The following is a 19,513-nucleotide window of genomic DNA, read 5'->3' as shown; positions in this document are numbered from 1 at the left end:
TAGCTCGTTTATTGACTTTATTTCATATTTAAGATAACGGAACAGTAAAAGTGTATAAATTCGTGTATGCAGATATTTATGTTCCCATACAGAAGAAAACAAGCTGTGAGTTTTGATGTTCTGCCTTGCGCTCGAAACATCTGTGAAACCAACAGCACGCATTTCCCACAATCCTCTCTCACACGCCATGTTCATTTCCGGAAAAATACAACAACACCCTGTTCAGCGCTGTCTGCTGCAAACGAGGTCGTTGTTATTATCATCGCTGCTGTCGACGCTCGAAAAAAACTCATCGCTGGAGTTGTTAAAATCCACGATTAGTCGCGATAACGTTTGACGAGATTAATATAAAATAAATGCAACATGGAGGTCATTGAGTCAATTGTTACAGACGCCATTGAGGTGGAGGACTCAACAACTACTGTTACGACTTTGGAGACCGAAAAGTCAAAAACAGGTAAGATGTGAGTAAGTCAATGCAGAAGTGTGTGCACCAGGCATCGCCAGCGAGGAGGACACGGTGAGCCTGATGGTACAGATTGGCCTTCTCATCAGTTTTAGGTTACTTAGAAGAGCTGGAATAGATTTATTACCGTATATTTGAACAAGCATACATCCCTAACATCCAGTTTTCTAGAATAGTTTAATTGCATGTAGTATTTTCTAATATTTTGTGTGGAATAATGGTACAAGTTAAATAAAAAGTAAATAAAATGTTTATTTTTAATATTTTTCATTTAACCTGAAATATTTCTGTCCCTCCATTGTTCTTACAGCCCAATGCTTCAAAAGTTCATAAAGACATCAGAAATCTATATAAATCATATGAAGAAACTCTATTACTTTATATGATGAACATATTTCATTTAGACGTTATTTCATTTAAATAATTCACTTTTTTCATTAGCCTAAATTAAAGGGATGGTGCACACAAAAAATGAAAATTCTGTCATTAATTACTCACCTTCATGTCGTTCCAAACCTACAAGACCTTCATTCGTCTTCAGAACACAAATTAAGATATTTTTGATGAAAGAGCTTTCTGACCCTGTGTAGACAACAACACAACTGACATGTTCAAGGCCCAGAAAGGTAGTAAGGACATTGTGTTGATCGTGTTGCTTCCAACTTAAATAATGTAACTACAGTTGAGGTCAAAAGTTTAGATACACCTTGCAGAATCTGCAAAATGCTAATTTTACCAAAATAAGAGGGATCATACAAAATGCATGCTATTTTTTATTTAGTACTAACCTGAATTTACATAAAAGACATTCACATATAGTCCATATAGTCCACAAGAAAAAAGAATAGTTGAATTTAAAAAAATGGCCCTGTTCAAAAGTTTACATACACTTGATACTTAATACTGTGTTGTTTCCTGAATGATCCACAGCTGTGTTTTTTTTGTTTAGTGTTAGTTGTTCATGAGTCCCTTGTTTGTCCTGAATAGTTAAACTCCGCTGTTCTTCAGAAAAATCCTTCAGGTCCCACTTTTTTATTGTTTAAGCATTATTGTGTATTTGAACTATTTTGTCTAAATATCATATATTTTTTTTGCCCTTCAGAAGCTACAGAAGATAGTTACATGTTTCCCAGATGACAAAATAAGTTAAATTTACCATCATCTTCAAATTCAAAAAGTTTTCACCCCCCGGCTCTTAATGTATCATGTTTCCTTCTGGAGCATCAGTGAGTGTTTGAATCCTCTGTAATAGTTGCATATGAGTCTCTCAGTTGTCCTCAGTGTGCAAAGATGGATCTCAAAATCATACAGTCATTGTTGGAAAGGGTTTAAATACACAAAATGCTGAAAAACCAAAGAATTTGTGGGACCTTAAGGATTTTTCTGAAGAACAGCAGACAGTTTAACTGTTCAGGACAATCAAGAGACTCATGAACAACTATCACTAAACAAAAAAAAACAGCTGCGGATCATTCAGGTAACAACACACTATTAAGAATCAAGTGTATGTAAACTTTTGAATATAAATTCAACTATTATTTTGTGGACTATATGTAAACATCTTTTGTGTGAAATATCTTATTCAGGTCGATACTAAATAAACAATAACATGCATTTTGTATGATCCCTTATATTTTGGTAAAATAACTAACATTTTGCAGATTCTGTGTAAACTTTTGACCTCAACTGTATATATTCTAAATATTTGATTACATTCTTGTTCTTAACTAACGATCAACTAATAATCTTTTTCATTCAGAGTTTGTGTGGACACTACAAGCTACATGGCATCTCGTCCACGTTCGTTTGGACATGGACCCGGAGTTTGACCAGCCCGTGTGCAAGAAGAAGAAGCTGTGGGAGACTGTGGCTGAGAGAGTGACTGCAAAACTGAGAGCTGAGGAAGGCACCGATGTCTCCGTCAAAGCCTTCGAATGCGACCTGAAGTGGAGAAACATGTTAGCGACGTATCGCAAAAATGCTGAGCGAGCCAAAAGACTGGGAACCAATAGTGTTCACTGGGAGTTCTTCAAGGAGATGCACGAAGTGCTGGGAAGGAGCTACGAGGAGGTCGAGGCTCAGCGCAAGGCCAAGCTCAATGGCACCAAGCTGGGCAAGGCCATAGCCAGCAAACGATTCACCCCGATACTTCCCACACCCACTGCTACAGCACCACAGTTACCCAACACTAGGCCTCCTCAGGATTTGCTGCAGTTGTACCTGGAGCTGCAGGAGAGGAAGCTAAACATGTGGGCTCAGCAGAAAGCTCTGGAAGAGAGGAAGATCGAGGCTATCAATAATTTGGCACGTGCCATTACTTGCCTGTCCCAGAACAATACCATACCAGTGCCCAAAGAGTGTTTGACAGACACCCCCGTTTCGCCAGGAATTCCCAGGAATTAGTTGTGTGCTAATCATTGTCTTTTTGGATGAGAAATTGATTATTATTTTTAAAGAAATGTGAAATATCTTGCACCCTTTTCAGAGAATTGAAGAGTTTAATTCAACAGCGACTTGTTGAAATATGCTTGGTTTTCCTTTCCTTCATTATTAATTGTTGCCACATTCATGTAAAATGAGTAAAGGACAAGTTGTACATAGTCTTTTTGTGTTTTAATAAAAGAATGTTTATCACAATTTGTTTCTGCTAAAGCTTTTTTTATACTACCAAATATACATTAATTACACACAGAATCTCAAGAGCTGTAAAAGGATAGTTCACTCAAAAATAACAATTCCCACCATCACTTACATATTGTTCCTAAGGTGTTTTGTTTTGACACGAATGGACCTATGTTATTATCATTCACTTGGTTACACTTTACAATAAGGTTCCATTAATTAATGGTTTAACTAACATGAACAAACAATGAACCATATATTTATTACAGTATATATGGGCCATAATATAGAATTGGTCCAAACTGCTGTCCCACAACCAAAAAAAACGTATTTAAAAAGCATTTAAGTATTTAAAATGTAGATGTTTACTAAGATCTTTTTATTATCTATCGAAACCCACAATAATATTTAAAATATCAGCAAGCTTAATATATATAAAATCATCGTTTAGAGGGTACTTGCAATTGGAAGGTGGCTGTCCCAATCCCTAACTCCTAAATTTCAACTTAAAATAATATTGAAATATTTTTGTTATTTTTAAAAATATCTTTTTAAACCCTTTTTCTTTTAATTTATATTTTCTTATATTATATTTTCCATTGGCTGAGACTGATTTTAACTACACCCCTACATTTATGATCAGGAAATATTAATTTGTCCCCCTCGCTCATAGCTACGTGTTGAGTAGATACACTGGCAAAAGTTTGGAAACACCCCTGGCAAAGTGTGGTTTTGGACAATATCAGCATAAATCCTTATCATTTTTTGGTGCAAAAATATTAAAGTAACTTGACATTATCATTGAAGAGCAGCAATAATGAATTTCATTTTGATTACATAATAATGGCAATATATACATGTCAAAGTCAGACATGCCCCTTTGACTGTTTAAATTGTTGCAAAATGAGTAAAATGAGTAAAGCACAAATTGCACATTGTATTTTTATGTTTTAATAAAAAAGGCATACAAAATGTGTATATCATTTTTTTCTGCAAAACTTCTTTATATCAACAAATATTCATTAATTACACACTCAATCTTTGAGCTTTAAAGTGATTAAAAGTTCACCCAAAAATGACAATTTAATCTATTTTATCATTTAAGTGTCCCTTAAACCTTTAAGATATTTGTTCATCACAAATTAAGCTAATTTTAATCAAACTTTGGTCCATTCGACTAAAACGTTGATTCATATGGATTATTTCGTTTTGCACTTTTTGATGAATGAAAGTTTTGGTTTCAGTGAATGGATAAAAATGATGAAAGAATACTAAAATCTACATTTGTTTTCCAAAGATGAACGAGTCACATGGGTTTAGAATGATGTGTGAAGGATGTCTTTTTTGGGTGAACTATCCCTTTAAATATGTAAATCAGTGTCAAAATTCTTATTGTGGCGCTGCTTCCAATGTGCTATAAAGCAGATTCACTACAGTCTCCCTCATTTTCACCCCAGCAGCATCTTCATTTACCTCTTCAAGATCTTCCGGTATGCTTCTGTCTATCAGTCCCTTTGTCACATCCCCCATGTCCAGAAAAACATTGTGTAATACGCAAGCAGTCAGAACCACTGCTTTTGCTCTCTCATAATTTCCCATGTCCAAATATCTCAATTTCTGGAATCGCTCTTTTAAGTCCGCCACAGCTTGGTTGAATCGGCTCAAATGGCTCCTCACCGATTTGTTGTAGAGGTTTTCCTGTGGGTTTCGACCTGCTGAAAACGGAGTAAGTATTTGTTCTGTGAGGGGGTATCCGACTCTGGCTATCAGGCAGGTCCCTGGAGGCAACATCTCAGGGTTTTGCCGAATCCTTTCAGCTAATGTGCTTCCTGTGTCTTTTTCTGACCCTTTGCTAATGTGGCAGTAAATGAAGCGACCCTTGTCATTGCAGACCAACTCCAAGTTCAGCCATGAATCTGGATGTGCTTCGTTCTTAGGTCTCTTGGCTTCCGGAGCGTCGCTCTCGCTGTCCGGTTTGCCAGCAGGCAGGCGGATGGGGATGCGCGTGTCACCCAGCACCCCGAGCACTTGAGGAAGACCTCTCTCTTCCAGACCCTCATTGCGACTCAGCCAGCTGGAGAAAGGAAGCAGATGCCGTAGGACCTCCTGTCCTACAGGGCGAAAGGAGAAAACAGCTGTACAATGAGTAAACCTGCTAAATAACTTCAAAGTGTTATTTATCATCAATAATATACTGTTATAGTTTTTGTTCATATTTTGAAATAGACTTGATTTTTCTATTTTCTATTTTTATCTCTTTCTTGCCATTAAAATAGCCATAGATTCTGAGTTTAAATAATTGTACCTGTAGGCCACTGAATGACCCGATCCTTTTGTGCGATCACTTGATCACAGAAAGAGAAGAAGATCCTGTGAATATTTCCCTTTTCCAGATGGAAACTAGAGGATACGCTGCGATAGCTGATGCGTCTGGACAGGAGGGTGAGGGACAGGAGGACAGTGTGAGACAAGGACAGTCGAGCTCTTCCAGACAATCGGTTCTTGCTGTAGCTTGTGTTGGAGCTTTGCAGGAAATTTGTCACATACTGCAAGAAATTACAAGACATTTTGATGTATACTGCCATTTAAAAGTTTGGGATTAGTAAGACTTAATGTTTTTTTTTAAAAGTCTCTTATGCTTAGCAAGGCTGTGTTTTTGTTGTTTTTTTAATTAAAAATACAGAAAAAACAGCAATATTGTGAAATATTATTGCAAATTTTAAAATAGTTGTTTTCTATTTTAATATACTTTAAAATGTAATTTATTCCTGTGATGCAAAGCTGAATTTTCAGCATCATTACTCCAGTCTTCAGTGTCAAACGATCCTTCAGAAATCATTCTAATATGCTGATTTATCATCAATGTTGGAAACAGTTGAGCTGCTCAATATTGATTATAAATCAGCATATTATTTCTGAAGAATCACGTGACACTGAAGACTGAAGATTTCAGTAATGAGGCTGAAAAATCAGCTTCGCTTCACAAAAATAAATTATATTTAAAGTATATTAAAATAGAAAACTATTATTTTAAATTGCAATAATATTTCTGTATCTTTGATCAAATAAATGGAACTTTGATGAGCATAAGAGACATTAAAAACATGATAAATCTTATGGATCCCAAACTTTTGAACAGCAGTGTAAAGCAGTGACTTCTTGTTTATGACTCGCTGCGTAATGATTAAGAATAAGGATTGTAAAAGTATTTTTTACTCACAATTTCTTCTTGATAATTTATGCAAGTTAAATTTGATTTATGTTTCAACATAAACATTTAGCTGATAATAAGAACCAAAGATCATTAATAATAATTGTGCACCAATAATAAATGATCAAAAGCATATTACAATGCTTTCCGAAGGATCGTGTGACACTGAAGACTGGAGTAATGACAAAACAGTTCACCTTAGCCATCACAGGAGTAAGTCACATTTGAAATGGTTATATTTTACAATATTACTGTTTTTACTGCATTTTTAATCAAATAAATGCAGTCTCACGCAGCAAAAAAAAAAAAAAAAAAAAAAAAAGTTTTTATTGTTGTTCAGAATGACTTAAAAAACAAGCTGTTATTTTTGTATTATTTCTTTGCACGCAAAAATTATTCTTGTAGCTTCATAACCACAGATGTCACATGAACTGTTTTAATGTCCTTACTACATTTCTGGGCCTGTCTATGCAGGGTCAGAAAGCTCTCGAATTTCATCAAAAAATATCCTAATTTGTGTTGTGAAGATAAACTAAAGTCCTATGGGTTTGAAACGACATGAGGGTGATTAATTAAATCCAGAATTATTTTTCTGTGAACTCTTTAATGCTTGTTTTGTCTTATTTTAAACCATTTCAAGTCATATAGCGGCCACCTCGTTGAGAAATACAGATGTAAAGTGAGAAAATGAATCATGAAAATTGCTATTACATACGAAGTGCATGAGATAACGGACCTACCTGTACAGTAGGATTTGCCTCCATGACTTCAGTAGCATGTGCACGCTGCAAGGCAGACTCCTTAACAGGCTTCCTGGACTCTGACACCTGAGGAGTTGCTGTTTGTGCCTGATGTGATGGCGTTGAATTCTCCTGTTGAGATGCTTGCGTTAACACAGCTGCCTGCTCCTGGACCTGGGCCACCAGGTCGGCCTCTATCATTTCTTCCACTGCACGGTCCAGTCGCTGGTCAAGCTCCCAGTGAGACAGCGGCTCCCATTCAGCCTGGATCACGTCCATTATCACCCGTCCTGCGGCCGCCACGTTACCTTTACGAAGGTCCATCTAGATGCAGTTTTTGGTCGGATTAATATAGGAGTACACGGATGAAGCTAGCCAAGTAAGTTTGTCTCTCCAAAAACATACGTTAAACGTTGCTAAGTGCTACTACAATAGATACGGCAGAGTAACTGAAGTAAATATCTCAGTTTAAGCAATAGTGAAGGTAAAACCAGTAAGATATGTCAGTAGATACTACCGCTATATATATATGAATGAACTAACTCACTGTTATAGCTTAACTAACGTTACTGATTGAGTAAACAGACAGATGCGATTTTGAAATTAAACAAGTCTTAAAACTTAAATTACTTCGTGGCACGACCATATTAACTATAACCTGAAACCAAAACACGGAGAAGATAATTGAATTGACAAACCTTTAAAACAGACGGTGCTCTGTCCATTAGCTTCTGTTGCTAGATAGATGATCTACTGCGCATGCGCACATTCAACACCTACGATTAGTCCTATGATTTCAAAACAACATCCATTAACTAAATCACGCTTAAATCTTATTAGTTATCAATTGGTTGTAGACAACAGCAATATGATAAAATGGTCATTGCGTTAATATAGTGACAGACATATAATGTTTTATAGCAAAAAGGTTAACTTAATTAATTAAATTTCTCTTTACGAATCCTTATTTTTCTTGGGCTACCCAGTATTTATAGAAAACTGTCGATATATCAGTTATGACCTTTTCTCTTTTAAGTTGTTCTTTACTAGATTTGTCATGTTAATAAAAGAAAATTCTAGATTTTATCTATATTAGTAGTGATTGGAGGTCCGACCTGACATCTCAACAGATTTGAATTTTTTAATGACGATGTTTAATTGCAGTTCCGTGCAGCACATAATTTAAACAAATTCATGTAAAACATATAAATGTAATGAGCATCAAGCAATACTCATTACTAAAACTCATATTCTTAATAGAATTTAAAGACGTTTTAATAAAATATGTTGATTTAAACCAACTCTGTTTCATATAGCCTGCTTTTTGATCAAGTTCTAAACATATTTCCAGTGTAATTTTTCCATTCGTATATGCAAAAAATATTTGCCACTAAAATGGATGAAACTTGATCGAACGAAATGATCAATTATTGTCATGTTTTGGGCTGTACTAATCGGTCGAACCGGGTAAAACATTTATAGAACTATAGACTGCCAAAAGTTATAACAAATCAAGGAGAAGAGTGCAAAAAACTGCCTGAGAAACAAAAGGTGTTGTGGTTGGCCAAACTGAACCAGGATTTCCAGGGCAAGAATCTTTACATTTGTGTTTGTTCTTATTTCCGGTCAGGTAGTTGAAATATTAGGCTAATATCTTAATTAATGCTGCTCCTAAATATCTTTACCACCTATTAACTGTAGTTTGTCAAAATATTGTGCCCTTTCCTGCTTAGTCCTAAATCACAGACCTTCTCTATGTTTTAGCAGCTTCCACACATTTTTTACGTGGTTTAGACAGCATAAATTATCAAAACAACGTATTCCGTAGTACATTAACCATGCAATCCATGCTGTTGTTTACATTCGAGTATCCAGGTAAATGACCAAATCGTGACGTATATATACAGGAGTATCTCAAATTAGAATGTCGTGGAAAAGTTAATTTATTTCAGTAATTCAACTCAAATTGTGAAACTGGTGTATTAAATAAATTCAGTGCACACAGACTGAAGTAGTTTAAGTCTTTGATTCTTTTAATTGTGATGATTTTGGCTCACATTTAACACAAACCCACCAATTCACATCTCAACAAATTAGAATACTTCATAAGACCAATTAAAAAAAAAAAAAAAAAAAAAAACATTTTTAGTGAATTGTTGGCCTTCTGGAAAGTATGTTCATTTAGTGTATATGTACTCAATACTTGGTAGGGGCTCCTTTCGCTTTAATTACTGCCTCAATTGGGCGTGGCATTGAGGTGATCAGTCTGTGGCACTGCTGAGGTGGTGTGGAAGCCCAGGTTTCTTTGACAGTGGCTTCAGCTCATCTGCATTTTTTGGTCTCTTGTTTCTCATTTTCCTCTAGACAATACCCCATAGATTCTCTATGGGGTTCAGGTCTGGTGAGTTTGCTGGCCAGTCAAGCACACCAACACCATGGTCACTTAACCAATTTTTGGTGCTTTTGGCAGTGTGGGCAGGTGCCAAATCCTGCTGGAAAATTAAATTAGCATCTTTAAAAAGCTGGTCAGCAGAAGGAAGCATCCACCCTTCTCCACCCTTCCTCCAGACTCTAGGACCTTGGTTTCCAAATGAAATACAAAACTTGCTCTCATCTGAAAAGAGGACTTTGGACCACTGGGCAACAGTCCATTTCTTCTTCTCCTTAGCCCAGGTAAGACGCCTCTGACGTTGTCTGTGGTTCAGGAGTGGCTTAACAAGAGGAATACGACAACTGTAGCCAAATTCCTTGACACGTCTGTGTATGGTGGCTCTTGATGCCTTGACTCCAGCCTCAGTCCATTCCTTGTGAAGTTCACCCAAATTCTTGAATCGATTTTGCTTGACAAGCCTCTCAAGGCTGCGGTTCTCTCAGTTGGTTGGGCATCTTTTTCTTCCACTCAACTTTCTGTTAACATGCTTGGATACAGCACTCTGTGAGCAGCCAGCTTCTTTGGCAATGAATGTTTGTGGCTCACCCTCCTTGTGAAGGGTGTCAATGGTTGTCTTCTGGACAACTGTCAAATCAGCAGTCTTCCCCATGATTGTGTAGCCTAGTGAACCAAACTGAGAGACCATTTTGAAGGCTCAGGAAACCTTTGCAGGTGTTTTGAGTTGATTAGCTGATTGGCATGTAACCATATTATGATTTGTTGAGATAGTGAATTGGTGGGTTTTTGTTAAATGTGAGCCAAAATCATCACAATTAAAAGAACCAAAGACTTAAACTACTTCAGTCTGTGTGCACTGAATTTATTTAATACACGAGTTTGACAACTTAAGTTGAACTTTTCCACGACATTCTAATTTATTGAGATGCACCAGTATATTCTTATAGCTAAATATGATCCTCCTATCACCACGTGTGCAAGTGTTCTTGGTACTGATGTTGCTGTATATACCCTAATATGTCAGCAATGACGGTGAGTCCTTTAAACTGGTATTTATTTAAAAAATACAAATGAAACAAAATAAAATAGGCCTCCTGACACAACTATATATGACATCATAAAGAGCCTTTAAAGCGATCTGGAAAGAAGTGTTCTAAAGTGTTCTAAGTTAAAAGTTGAGGTTCAAATTATGTACCTGTCCTGTTCTCCTCTTAGGATTTCTGACACGCTTCTCTGTTGTACATAGTACTTTACCTGCTGCCCAGTGTTATGTAGACCCCTTATGGTATGTAAAAGCACGTTAAGTCGATATAGTTGCCCACCACACACAACGTACTACACCACACTGGGCATTTACGACTCTACACAGCCTCCCCTGCACATCTACAGACCACCACAGCCTGGCAGGGGGGCCGTGTAGAGTCGTAAATGCCCGGTGTGGTGTAGTACGTTGTGTGTGGTGGGGGGTGTGACACAGTGATTGATAACAGAAAGGCGAGGTGGTTATTCTCTCTAACCAAATTAGCTTTAATGGTTTATACCAACCCCGCCCTTCATTAATAATGGTTGTTAATCACTGTTAACACCTGCTATAAACCATATTTATGAGTAGATACTCATCAAATTCATATTCAAATAATGAGGAAAAAAAATAACCAAAGAGTTCAAAACACATTAAATGATATTCAATAAAATGCAATAAACTCAGAGGTGAAACTGATTATTGTGTTGATTTTGTCTTGATTTAAACACTTCAAACTCAGCAAGATGTGATGCAGCATCCAAAGACTACAGTGCATGTTTAACTTACATAAACCGGAAAATATAGTAGACAGAATAACTCCTCCACAGACTGGACTGCTGTAGACTAGGCCAGTAATAGGACTATGTTCAATGATATGGAAATCAGTGGCATAGCAATAGTAAGAGAAAGTGTTTTATCTACCTTTTTCTTATCATAAGAGTGGGTGCAACCATTTGCAAATTTTATGGGTCAAGCTTCTGGTCTCATCCACGTCCAGCTTTTTTTTTAGTTGTAAAAAACTTGTTTTGCCGCTTGACATTTTAAATTAGTGTCTTACCATATATTATCTTAATTATGAGTATACTGGTCTGTAGTGCAGATAGTTTTGCCGTTTACTGCACATTGTTATTCTTCTCGTTATTTTCCTATAGCTGATAATGAACCAGAAGTCTCGCCCATAGGCTTACTTCCACACTGAGGAAAAAGGTGGATAAAGAGTCCTTATAAGTCTTATAAGTCCTCCAAATACACTTCTAGGCTAAATGAGAGACAGTTCTCGGTTAAATGAGTCATCAGTGATCCAATCTGAATCGTTCACGTTTTGTGAATCGGACCAATCGATTCATTTAAAAGTTCCAGAGCATCTAAAAGCCCAGATATTACAGAAGTATTTAAGGGAAGTTTTTGCACGATTGTGATTATGTGTGCTGTTTTCTTAATTTTGGAAACTTCAGTTGCTTGGTTTTACTAATAAAGAAACTGAAACAGAACTTAATCTTATAAATCTTTCACTTTTAAGTTTCAAATGCATAAATGCAAACTTTTAAATGTCAAAGCACATTTTCAAAAGTAAACACTGAAGGGAAGAAAGCATTGTCTTCATGCATTTGCTATTTCTTGTTAATTTTCTTCTCTTTTGTTGCTCTTTTTTTTATTCTATTGCTGGTTGTTATTCTGTTACATAGCAATTACATCTGCATATTTACAAATAATAAAAGCAAAAAACTAAAACCCCAAAAAGGAACAGCATTAATAAACAGACGTTGAACATTAGACAAGGAGTGGAAAAGGGCTGATTTTAATTTATTTAAACGCAGTTACAGATACTGCAGCATAATTTTGTTTTTAACTTTTTTGTTTGTTTTTTTTGCAAGAGCACTGTGAAGGAACACTGCCATCACTGAGAAGAATAAGGGTGAGTTTGCAAAAACATTAGGATCTTCCGGGGTTTTTTTTTTGTTTTTTTTTGGGATGAACACAATGTCAGCATTTGTGTTAAAGTTAAACATTCACTTGTTCAAGCAACTGCGCCGAAAGGCTTCAATCTTATTGATCTCGTTACATTTTAATTGATTCTTTCCACCATTTTAAAATGCCATACACACGCACACACACAAAGAAAAAAAAACTGACTAGCATTTACACTCCCCTTTGATTTAAATACAAAATCAGGGAATTAAATGTCAATACTTAGGCTTCCAAACAAATATTGAAAAGAAACAAGCGGACGCTACTACTCTCCTCCAACACAAGATTGTAAAGAAAAGCAAAACACACTTCAGGAAGCAACAATGTGAGTGGAAAAATGTATTTACAATGAAACCACTGTATGTCAGAATTCACCTTAACCATGTGCTGTGTATTCATTTGCAGGTATAACCTGACGGCATCCATGCCCATTCTGATGCTCAGTAAGTTCCATGTGCATTTACACTATATTAAAGTCGGTAACGTAAAACGATTCAGCCTATGGCCTTTCGCACCCCAATAAAATTATGCAGGATCTAAATAAGAATAATTATAATATCAATACTCATTAACACACAACAGCGTACTGTAAATGCGATCAGTAAAGTGGGCATTTGTAAAACCTTACAGCCACAAACACGAACCCACCCCGGCCCCCAACAGATCGAAACGCACAAAAAAAAAAAAAAAAAAAAAAAAAAATCACAAAACATTTAACTCTTCAAACATAACATCTGCGTGAATTAAATAAGAAGCACAGGTTTAAATACTCAGATATCTAACCACCTCTGACGGGGGACTAACAGCTGTCTGACAAATGAGCAAATTCATTCAGAAATCAGGGAAAACATTACCAAATCAAAATGTGCCTGCGCCAAAAGGGACGTTGTGATTGATGGATTAACCTGTAGATGAGCAGACACTGAACATCGGAAGGGTTTGCGACAATACAGTGAGAGTAAGCTGCTAGTGCTCGATGGGACGCGTGGAGTAACAGGGAGAGCGATTCAAATTTCTCAGCAAAGTTACAATATCACACAAGATCACTCTCACTCATGCTTCCCCCCTCTTTTTGTAACTCAAGACGCACCACCATCTTAAAACACGTGTGTTTTGCTCGTCCGCTGTTCTGGACACTCTTTAACCCCCCCGCCCCCGCTTTCTCCCCAAACCCACCCTCCCCCCTTTCCCAACCCTTTATCGCCAGTTCCTCCTTCACTGCACGGCTTGTTCGTTGGCAGTGCTGCCCGAGTCTTGAGGCTTCATCACATCAGGAAGCTCAGGGGGGCTGGAGAAGGCCTCTATTCTTAGAGGCTCAAAAGCATCATCTGTGATGAAAACAGAGACAGGAGGCAAATTCAGATGACTACATATCATGTAGCGGGATACGGTGCAAGCGATCGAAACAAGAGCTCACCGCTGATGCGAAAAGCCAGTCCTACTGTGGCTGGAGCCTGAGGCCTGGCTGTCTGGTTTGTGAACCCACAGTCTCCAAGAGTCTTACTATCTTCTAGCAGCATGTCATCCTGAGGGACATGAAGAGATTTTTTAAGTTTAATAAAGGACATATCAAATCACTTTAACTCTAGTAGTCCATTTGAGCGAGGTCATTCATAAATTGGTCTTTCTTGTTAGATAACGTTCCCACTGTTATTGTCGTGATACACTGGATAAAGTATTAAACTAAAAAAAAAATAAAGTATTTTAATACTTTTATACACTGGTATAAAAAATGTGTCTTATAAATCTACGATTAAAGGGACAGTTCACCCAAAATGAAAATTCTGTCATTAATTAATTATTGTTGTTCCAAACCTTTAAGACCTTCGTTCATCTTAGCAACACAAATTAAGATATTTTTTATGAAATCTGCATGTTTTTTTTGACCCTGCATAGACAGCAATGTAACTGACATGTTCAGGGCCCAGAAAGGTAGTAAGGGCATCGTTAAAATAGTCCATGTGACATCAGTGGCTCAAACGTAATGTTATGAAGCTACAAGAATACTTTTTGTGCACAAACAAAACAAAAAGAACAACTTTATTCAACAATTTCTTCTCTTCCACATTAGCCCCTGTCGCACGTCTATGCAAGGTCAGAAAGCTATTGGATTTCATCAAAAACATCTTACACTGTGTTAAGATGATGAACAAAGGTCTTACGGGTTTGGAACAACATGAGGGTGAGTAATTAAAGGATTAGTTCACTTCCAGAACCACAATTTACAGATAATGTTACTCACTCCCTTGTCATCGAAGATGTTCATGTCTTTCTTTCTTCAGTTGTAAAGAAATTATGTTTTTTGAGGAAAACATTTCATTATTTCTCTCCATATAATGGACTTCTATGGTGCCCGCAAGTTTGAACTTCCAAAATGTAGTTTAAATGCAGCTTCAAAGGACTCTAAACGATCCCAGCAGAGGAAGAAGGGGCTTATTTAACGAAACAATCAGTCTTAAATAAATGTATATTTATACACTTTAACCACAAATGCTGGCATTTTCTACCTCTGCGATGCACATGCTTCCGGTTCAAGACAGTTAAAAAACTTCTAAATCATTCTACATTGCTGCAGAAATAACGATCCGGTGTTTACAAATTGAACGTGCAAAGATGATCAAATGCACTTGAAAAAAAAAGGTAAAACAGCAATGTAGGATGATTTTGAAGTTGCAGGAGGAAATGATATGGGAGTTTTTCAGCATACTCTGTCTTAAACTGGACACATGCGCATCGCACAGCTAGACAAGACAAGCATTTGTATTTAAAAAAAACAAACCAAAAAAAACAGTATAAATATTAATTTATTTAAGAAAATGACCGATCGTTTCGCTAGGTAAGACCCTTCTTTCTCGGCTGGAATTGTTTAGAGCCATTTGAATCTACATTTAAACTACATTTTGAAAGTTCAAACTCGCAGCCACCATTAAAGTCCACTATAAGCAGAGAAATAATGAAATGTTTTCCTCAAAAAAACAATTTCTTTACAACTGAAGAAAGAAAGACATGAACATCTTGGATGACAAGGGGGTGACTTATCTGTAAATTTTTATTCTGGAAGTGAACATCTCCTTTAAAACTGTGTCTTAAGAACTGGATTGACCAACTAGCAGTTAACCAAGAGGTAGTCAGTCATACTTTTCAAATTAGAATTCAAATTAGACCAATCAAGCATTTTGTAACTGTATATAATAAGTTAACGACCAATCTTGAAGAAACAAATTAGATGACTAACTTTTTAAGACTAGTCCAATCAGTTTATGCAACTGGCCTCAGTCTTCAGTGTCATGATCACTGTCAGTCACATGATCCTTCAGAAATCATTCTAATATGCTGATTTGCTGCTCAAGAAACATTTATTATAATTACCAATGTTGAAAACACTTTTGCTACTTAATATTTTATAGTGCGATACATTTTTCCAGGATTCACTGATTAATATAGTTCAAAAGAACAATCTTTTTTTGAAACAGAAATCTTTTGAAACATTATAAATGTATTTACTGTCACTTTCGATCAATTCAACACGTCCTTTCTAAATAAAAGTATACATTTCTTTTTTAAAAATCTTACCAACTCTAAATTTTCTAAAAGCAGTTGAAATTACATGACTGAATGCTTATTTTTACATAACAGGAGCGATCCAACTACATACAACCTATACTAAAAGAGCTGTAACATTAATCATTTAGATATTAATTAATAACCACCATCATCATAAACACTTTCTTTGCTGACCTTATAAAGTCTCTGATCCTCCGGCGCTCGCTTTAGGATGCCCTCCACAATCCGCTTCAGCTCATAGACTGTGGTAGACTCCTTAGCATCTGTGAAGATGGTTGTCTTGTGACGTCTGATCATCAAAAAGACATCCTGAAGAACAAACAGTTACTCAACTTTCAATCCAATCTCATTATCAACACATCTTGAACTACGGCAGAGTTCAACCTTCCACAACTCATGGCTCATTTGAGCCTTACAGATCATTTCTTGTCCTCCATACAACAAAAAGAAATCATCTTAGAAAAATTATCCTCAACAACCTCAACATGTATTTTTCATTTTTGACGTAGGGATGTAACAGTATTATCAATATCGTGGTATCGTGATAGCAAACCTGTCTTGATATTATCGTGGTCACATGATGATATGAAACGATAGGTCTTCTAGGCAAAAAGTGTCGTTTTTAAAATATGTTTAAACTTCTTATTCTAACATAAAAGGTCTTTAAAGTTGTGTTTTGGCACAGTATCTGTCAAACGAATTAAAACTGAAAGCACAATATGGCTTAATCCCTTCATCAAATCCATCCCACTGCGTATTTCATAGCGGCGCGCACTTTGTTCAGGCTATCAGCTTGTGATCTGGTGTTTTCCGCACCTCAGAACAGCTCCGTTCACAGTGAATGCAGTGAACTCGTTTATTGCATGTGCTGTGCATTTAGTACGCATTTAGGAACGCAACAGCCAGCCGTTATGCTTTACTTTAGCGGCAGATTTACTGGATCTGCAGTGAGACACATTTTTGTAATCTGGTTTTCACTGAAGCTGGAGTTTTCCATCAAAATAAAAGCTGCGGTATGAATTGCTGACAGCTAGCGGTTTAAATGGGTAACGCTACAGCAGTCCAAATTCAAAAAATCTCTTGCAAGTATAGAAATTAGGAAAGAAGTACTGTCATTTCCCAACTGTAGTGTAAAGCAAAAATTATATACCTATGAAATATTCATTTTCATTTACTTTACAGTGCAGCTGTTTTATAATATATGTATACTGATGTCATAGGAAGAACAATAATGTAAAATTGTTGTCATTATTATTATAACACTCTAATTTGTTAGGCTTCCTACAACACCAGTGTCAATGTAATTTAGACTTAGTATAACACAAATAAAAAGGGCATCGAGCCCCCTTTAAAGCTCAGGTACAAGTCAATTCACGGACTTAACTTTCTTAGTTAAGAACATGGGTTGGAGCTCTTCATTTTGAACTCTCAAAGTGCATTAGATAAAAGAATTTGCCTTTAAAATGTACAAAATTATAAAAAAAAATGTATTTAAAAAAAATAAACATCGCAATAATATTGTATCGTGGAGTTCATATCGTGATATTATCGTATTGTGACATTTTGTTACATCCCTACTTCTTTGTATTAATCTCTTCTCCTGCCGCCATCTCTCTTACCTTATATGTAACACAATATTTTATTTTGTTTACATAACTTCCTATTATTGTATTTTAGTATGGTTTCTACGTGGAATCACGTACTTTATATTTATACTTGATTTTTTTTCGTCTTCTTTGTGGGTGTGTAAGATACTCTATTTTACTTTTGCTTTTAGGGTGACTTTTTAATATTCTGCCAAGGGCCTACAGATAAAAAATAGCCTTTCTGGTCAACTGTGGCATATTTACAACCATGTTTATTAATGTGCATCGCCTCTGTAAACAAATAACCTAAACTAAACCAAATCCACCGAAACGGCTAAATGATAACAAACAACCAACTTCTATAACTCTCAACTCATTTATAGGTGAAACAACCACTGTCTTTTAAAATAAAATAAAGAACAGAAAAGCAGATGGTGAACAGCTGAAACATGTCAACTACACAACTGCAACGCTCTCTATACAAATAAAACGCTGACAGCTGCAGTTGTGTTACGTTGTTGTTGACTTAGTTACTGGCAACACCTCGGAAATGCAGCGAGTTGCCTGCGGTTTGTTTACAGCAAACAGCTAACCAGCGTTACGAATGGCTGAAAATTTGGTCAAACTAATTGTAACGTTAAACGCTGCTAAACAAACTACAACGACGGCGGGTTAGCAGAGCGAGTTATCTTTTAAAAATGGACGTGCAAAGTGCAGCTAGTAACGACGGCAGGGTAGAAACACGTAGCAACCAATCTGCGCTCGTTTGTGTTTATATTATTCATCCTCGTTTATTGCGATTAAATGACTAACGTTAGATGAGCATCTGAAAGGCACAGCCCAGAATGATCAATGACAGGACTACCCCGTTCCTACATTATGGAGCTGTCATGAAATCAACACCGCGATTAACAGCCCCGTTTCGGCCACAGACGGTGCGCAGCTCGTATACAAATAAACAATGTGAAACCTTTCGGCCCATCGGTTTTTAATACTGACTGAACAAACCGGTCGTCGAGCGCAGTGTACTCCCAATCTAATTAGTAACACAGTAAACTGGGCGGATTTAGCAGGGAATGTTAGCCGGGCTGCTAAAAATATTGCGAAACAAAGAGGACTGTGTAAAGGCTTCGTTTACACACGCTAGCCACTTCAAGTAGCGGCTAGTTTGCTTATAATCCGTCACAGTTACATTACAGTTACACAAAACGAATAAATACATTTGATCCCGATTTCATTTGCTTCCTCACTCACCATTTCTCTACGACTGTTTCGCTGACTTCTTCCACTATCCCACGCTGCACTGCGGAAATCAAAGCGATCTAGCCAGTCCTCCACAATCCCAGATGTCTTTGCGCGAACAGCGTGAACTCTTTTCTGTGCCGGAGACGGTCGCGCCCTAGTGGCCTCATATAATTCAATACATTTTTAACCAACACTTGTTGCTGAGGCACAAACCATTTTAATATAGGTTTAATGTACAGCTGTGGCTATTTCTGTGAAATGTACACTACCAAGTCAAAAGTTTTTGAACGGTATGATTTTTAATGTTTTTTTTTTTTTTTAAGAAGTCTCTTCTGCGCACCAAGCCTGCATTTATTTGATCAAAAATACAAGAAGTATTTTTGCAATTTAAAATAACTGCTTTCTATTTGAATATATTTTAAAATGTAATTTATTCCTGTGATCAAAGGGGATTTTCAGCATAATTACTCCAGTCTTCAGTGTCACGTGATCCTTTAGAAATCATTCTAATATGCTGATTTGCTGTTCAAGAAACATTTATTATTATTATTATTATCAATTTAAAACAGTTTTCACATTTTTCTTTCAGGATATTTTGATGAACAGAAAGATCTTTCTATTCATAAAAGAAACCAGAACATTTTGACTCAGCTGTTTACAAAATAATATTAGAATATTAGAATGATTTCTGAAGGATC

At 36.5% G+C, this 19,513-nt stretch overlaps 3 protein-coding genes across 4 annotated transcripts; 1 reads left to right on the top strand and 2 right to left on the bottom strand.

The window, feature by feature from the left end:
• The first annotated feature begins 199 nt into the window (after positions 1-199).
• Positions 200-3,095, top strand: si:dkey-66i24.7 (uncharacterized). 2 transcript variants are annotated; one of them, XM_051098724.1, is made up of 2 exons: positions 200-457; positions 2,226-3,091. In XM_051098724.1, exons 1-2 carry the CDS (start codon positions 364-366, stop codon positions 2,867-2,869), a joined length of 738 nt encoding a protein of 245 aa, XP_050954681.1. In that variant the 5' UTR covers positions 200-363; the 3' UTR covers positions 2,870-3,091. The 2 variants fall into 2 exon arrangements, with proteins under 2 accessions (XP_050954681.1, XP_050954687.1); XM_051098730.1 differs by lacking the exon at positions 200-457 and adding an exon at positions 467-1,092 and having other exon boundaries at positions 2,226-3,095.
• LOC127155985 (uncharacterized) lies at positions 3,083-9,067 on the bottom strand. The gene is made up of 4 exons (XM_051098635.1): positions 7,738-9,067; positions 7,040-7,363; positions 5,394-5,634; positions 3,083-5,199 (listed from the first exon to the last, which is right to left on the bottom strand). The coding sequence occupies exons 1-4, from the start codon at positions 7,762-7,764 to the stop codon at positions 4,478-4,480; spliced, it is 1,314 nt and encodes a 437-aa protein (XP_050954592.1). The 5' UTR covers positions 7,765-9,067; the 3' UTR covers positions 3,083-4,477.
• A 3,160-nt stretch (positions 9,068-12,227) lies between these two features.
• On the bottom strand, positions 12,228-18,950 carry elob (elongin B). Its single transcript, XM_051098775.1, has 4 exons — positions 18,825-18,950; positions 16,159-16,293; positions 13,838-13,946; positions 12,228-13,748 (listed from the first exon to the last, which is right to left on the bottom strand). The coding sequence occupies exons 1-4, from the start codon at positions 18,825-18,827 to the stop codon at positions 13,636-13,638; spliced, it is 360 nt and encodes a 119-aa protein (XP_050954732.1). The 5' UTR covers positions 18,828-18,950; the 3' UTR covers positions 12,228-13,635.
• Positions 18,951-19,513: the final 563 nt, after the last annotated feature.

Source organism: Labeo rohita, chromosome 3, assembly GCF_022985175.1.
Source record: "Labeo rohita strain BAU-BD-2019 chromosome 3, IGBB_LRoh.1.0, whole genome shotgun sequence".
In the NCBI taxonomy this organism is placed as follows: domain Eukaryota; kingdom Metazoa; phylum Chordata; class Actinopteri; order Cypriniformes; family Cyprinidae; genus Labeo; species Labeo rohita.
The sequence above is the reverse complement of the archived record's forward strand: the minus strand, read 5'-3'. Positions and strand labels throughout refer to the sequence as shown.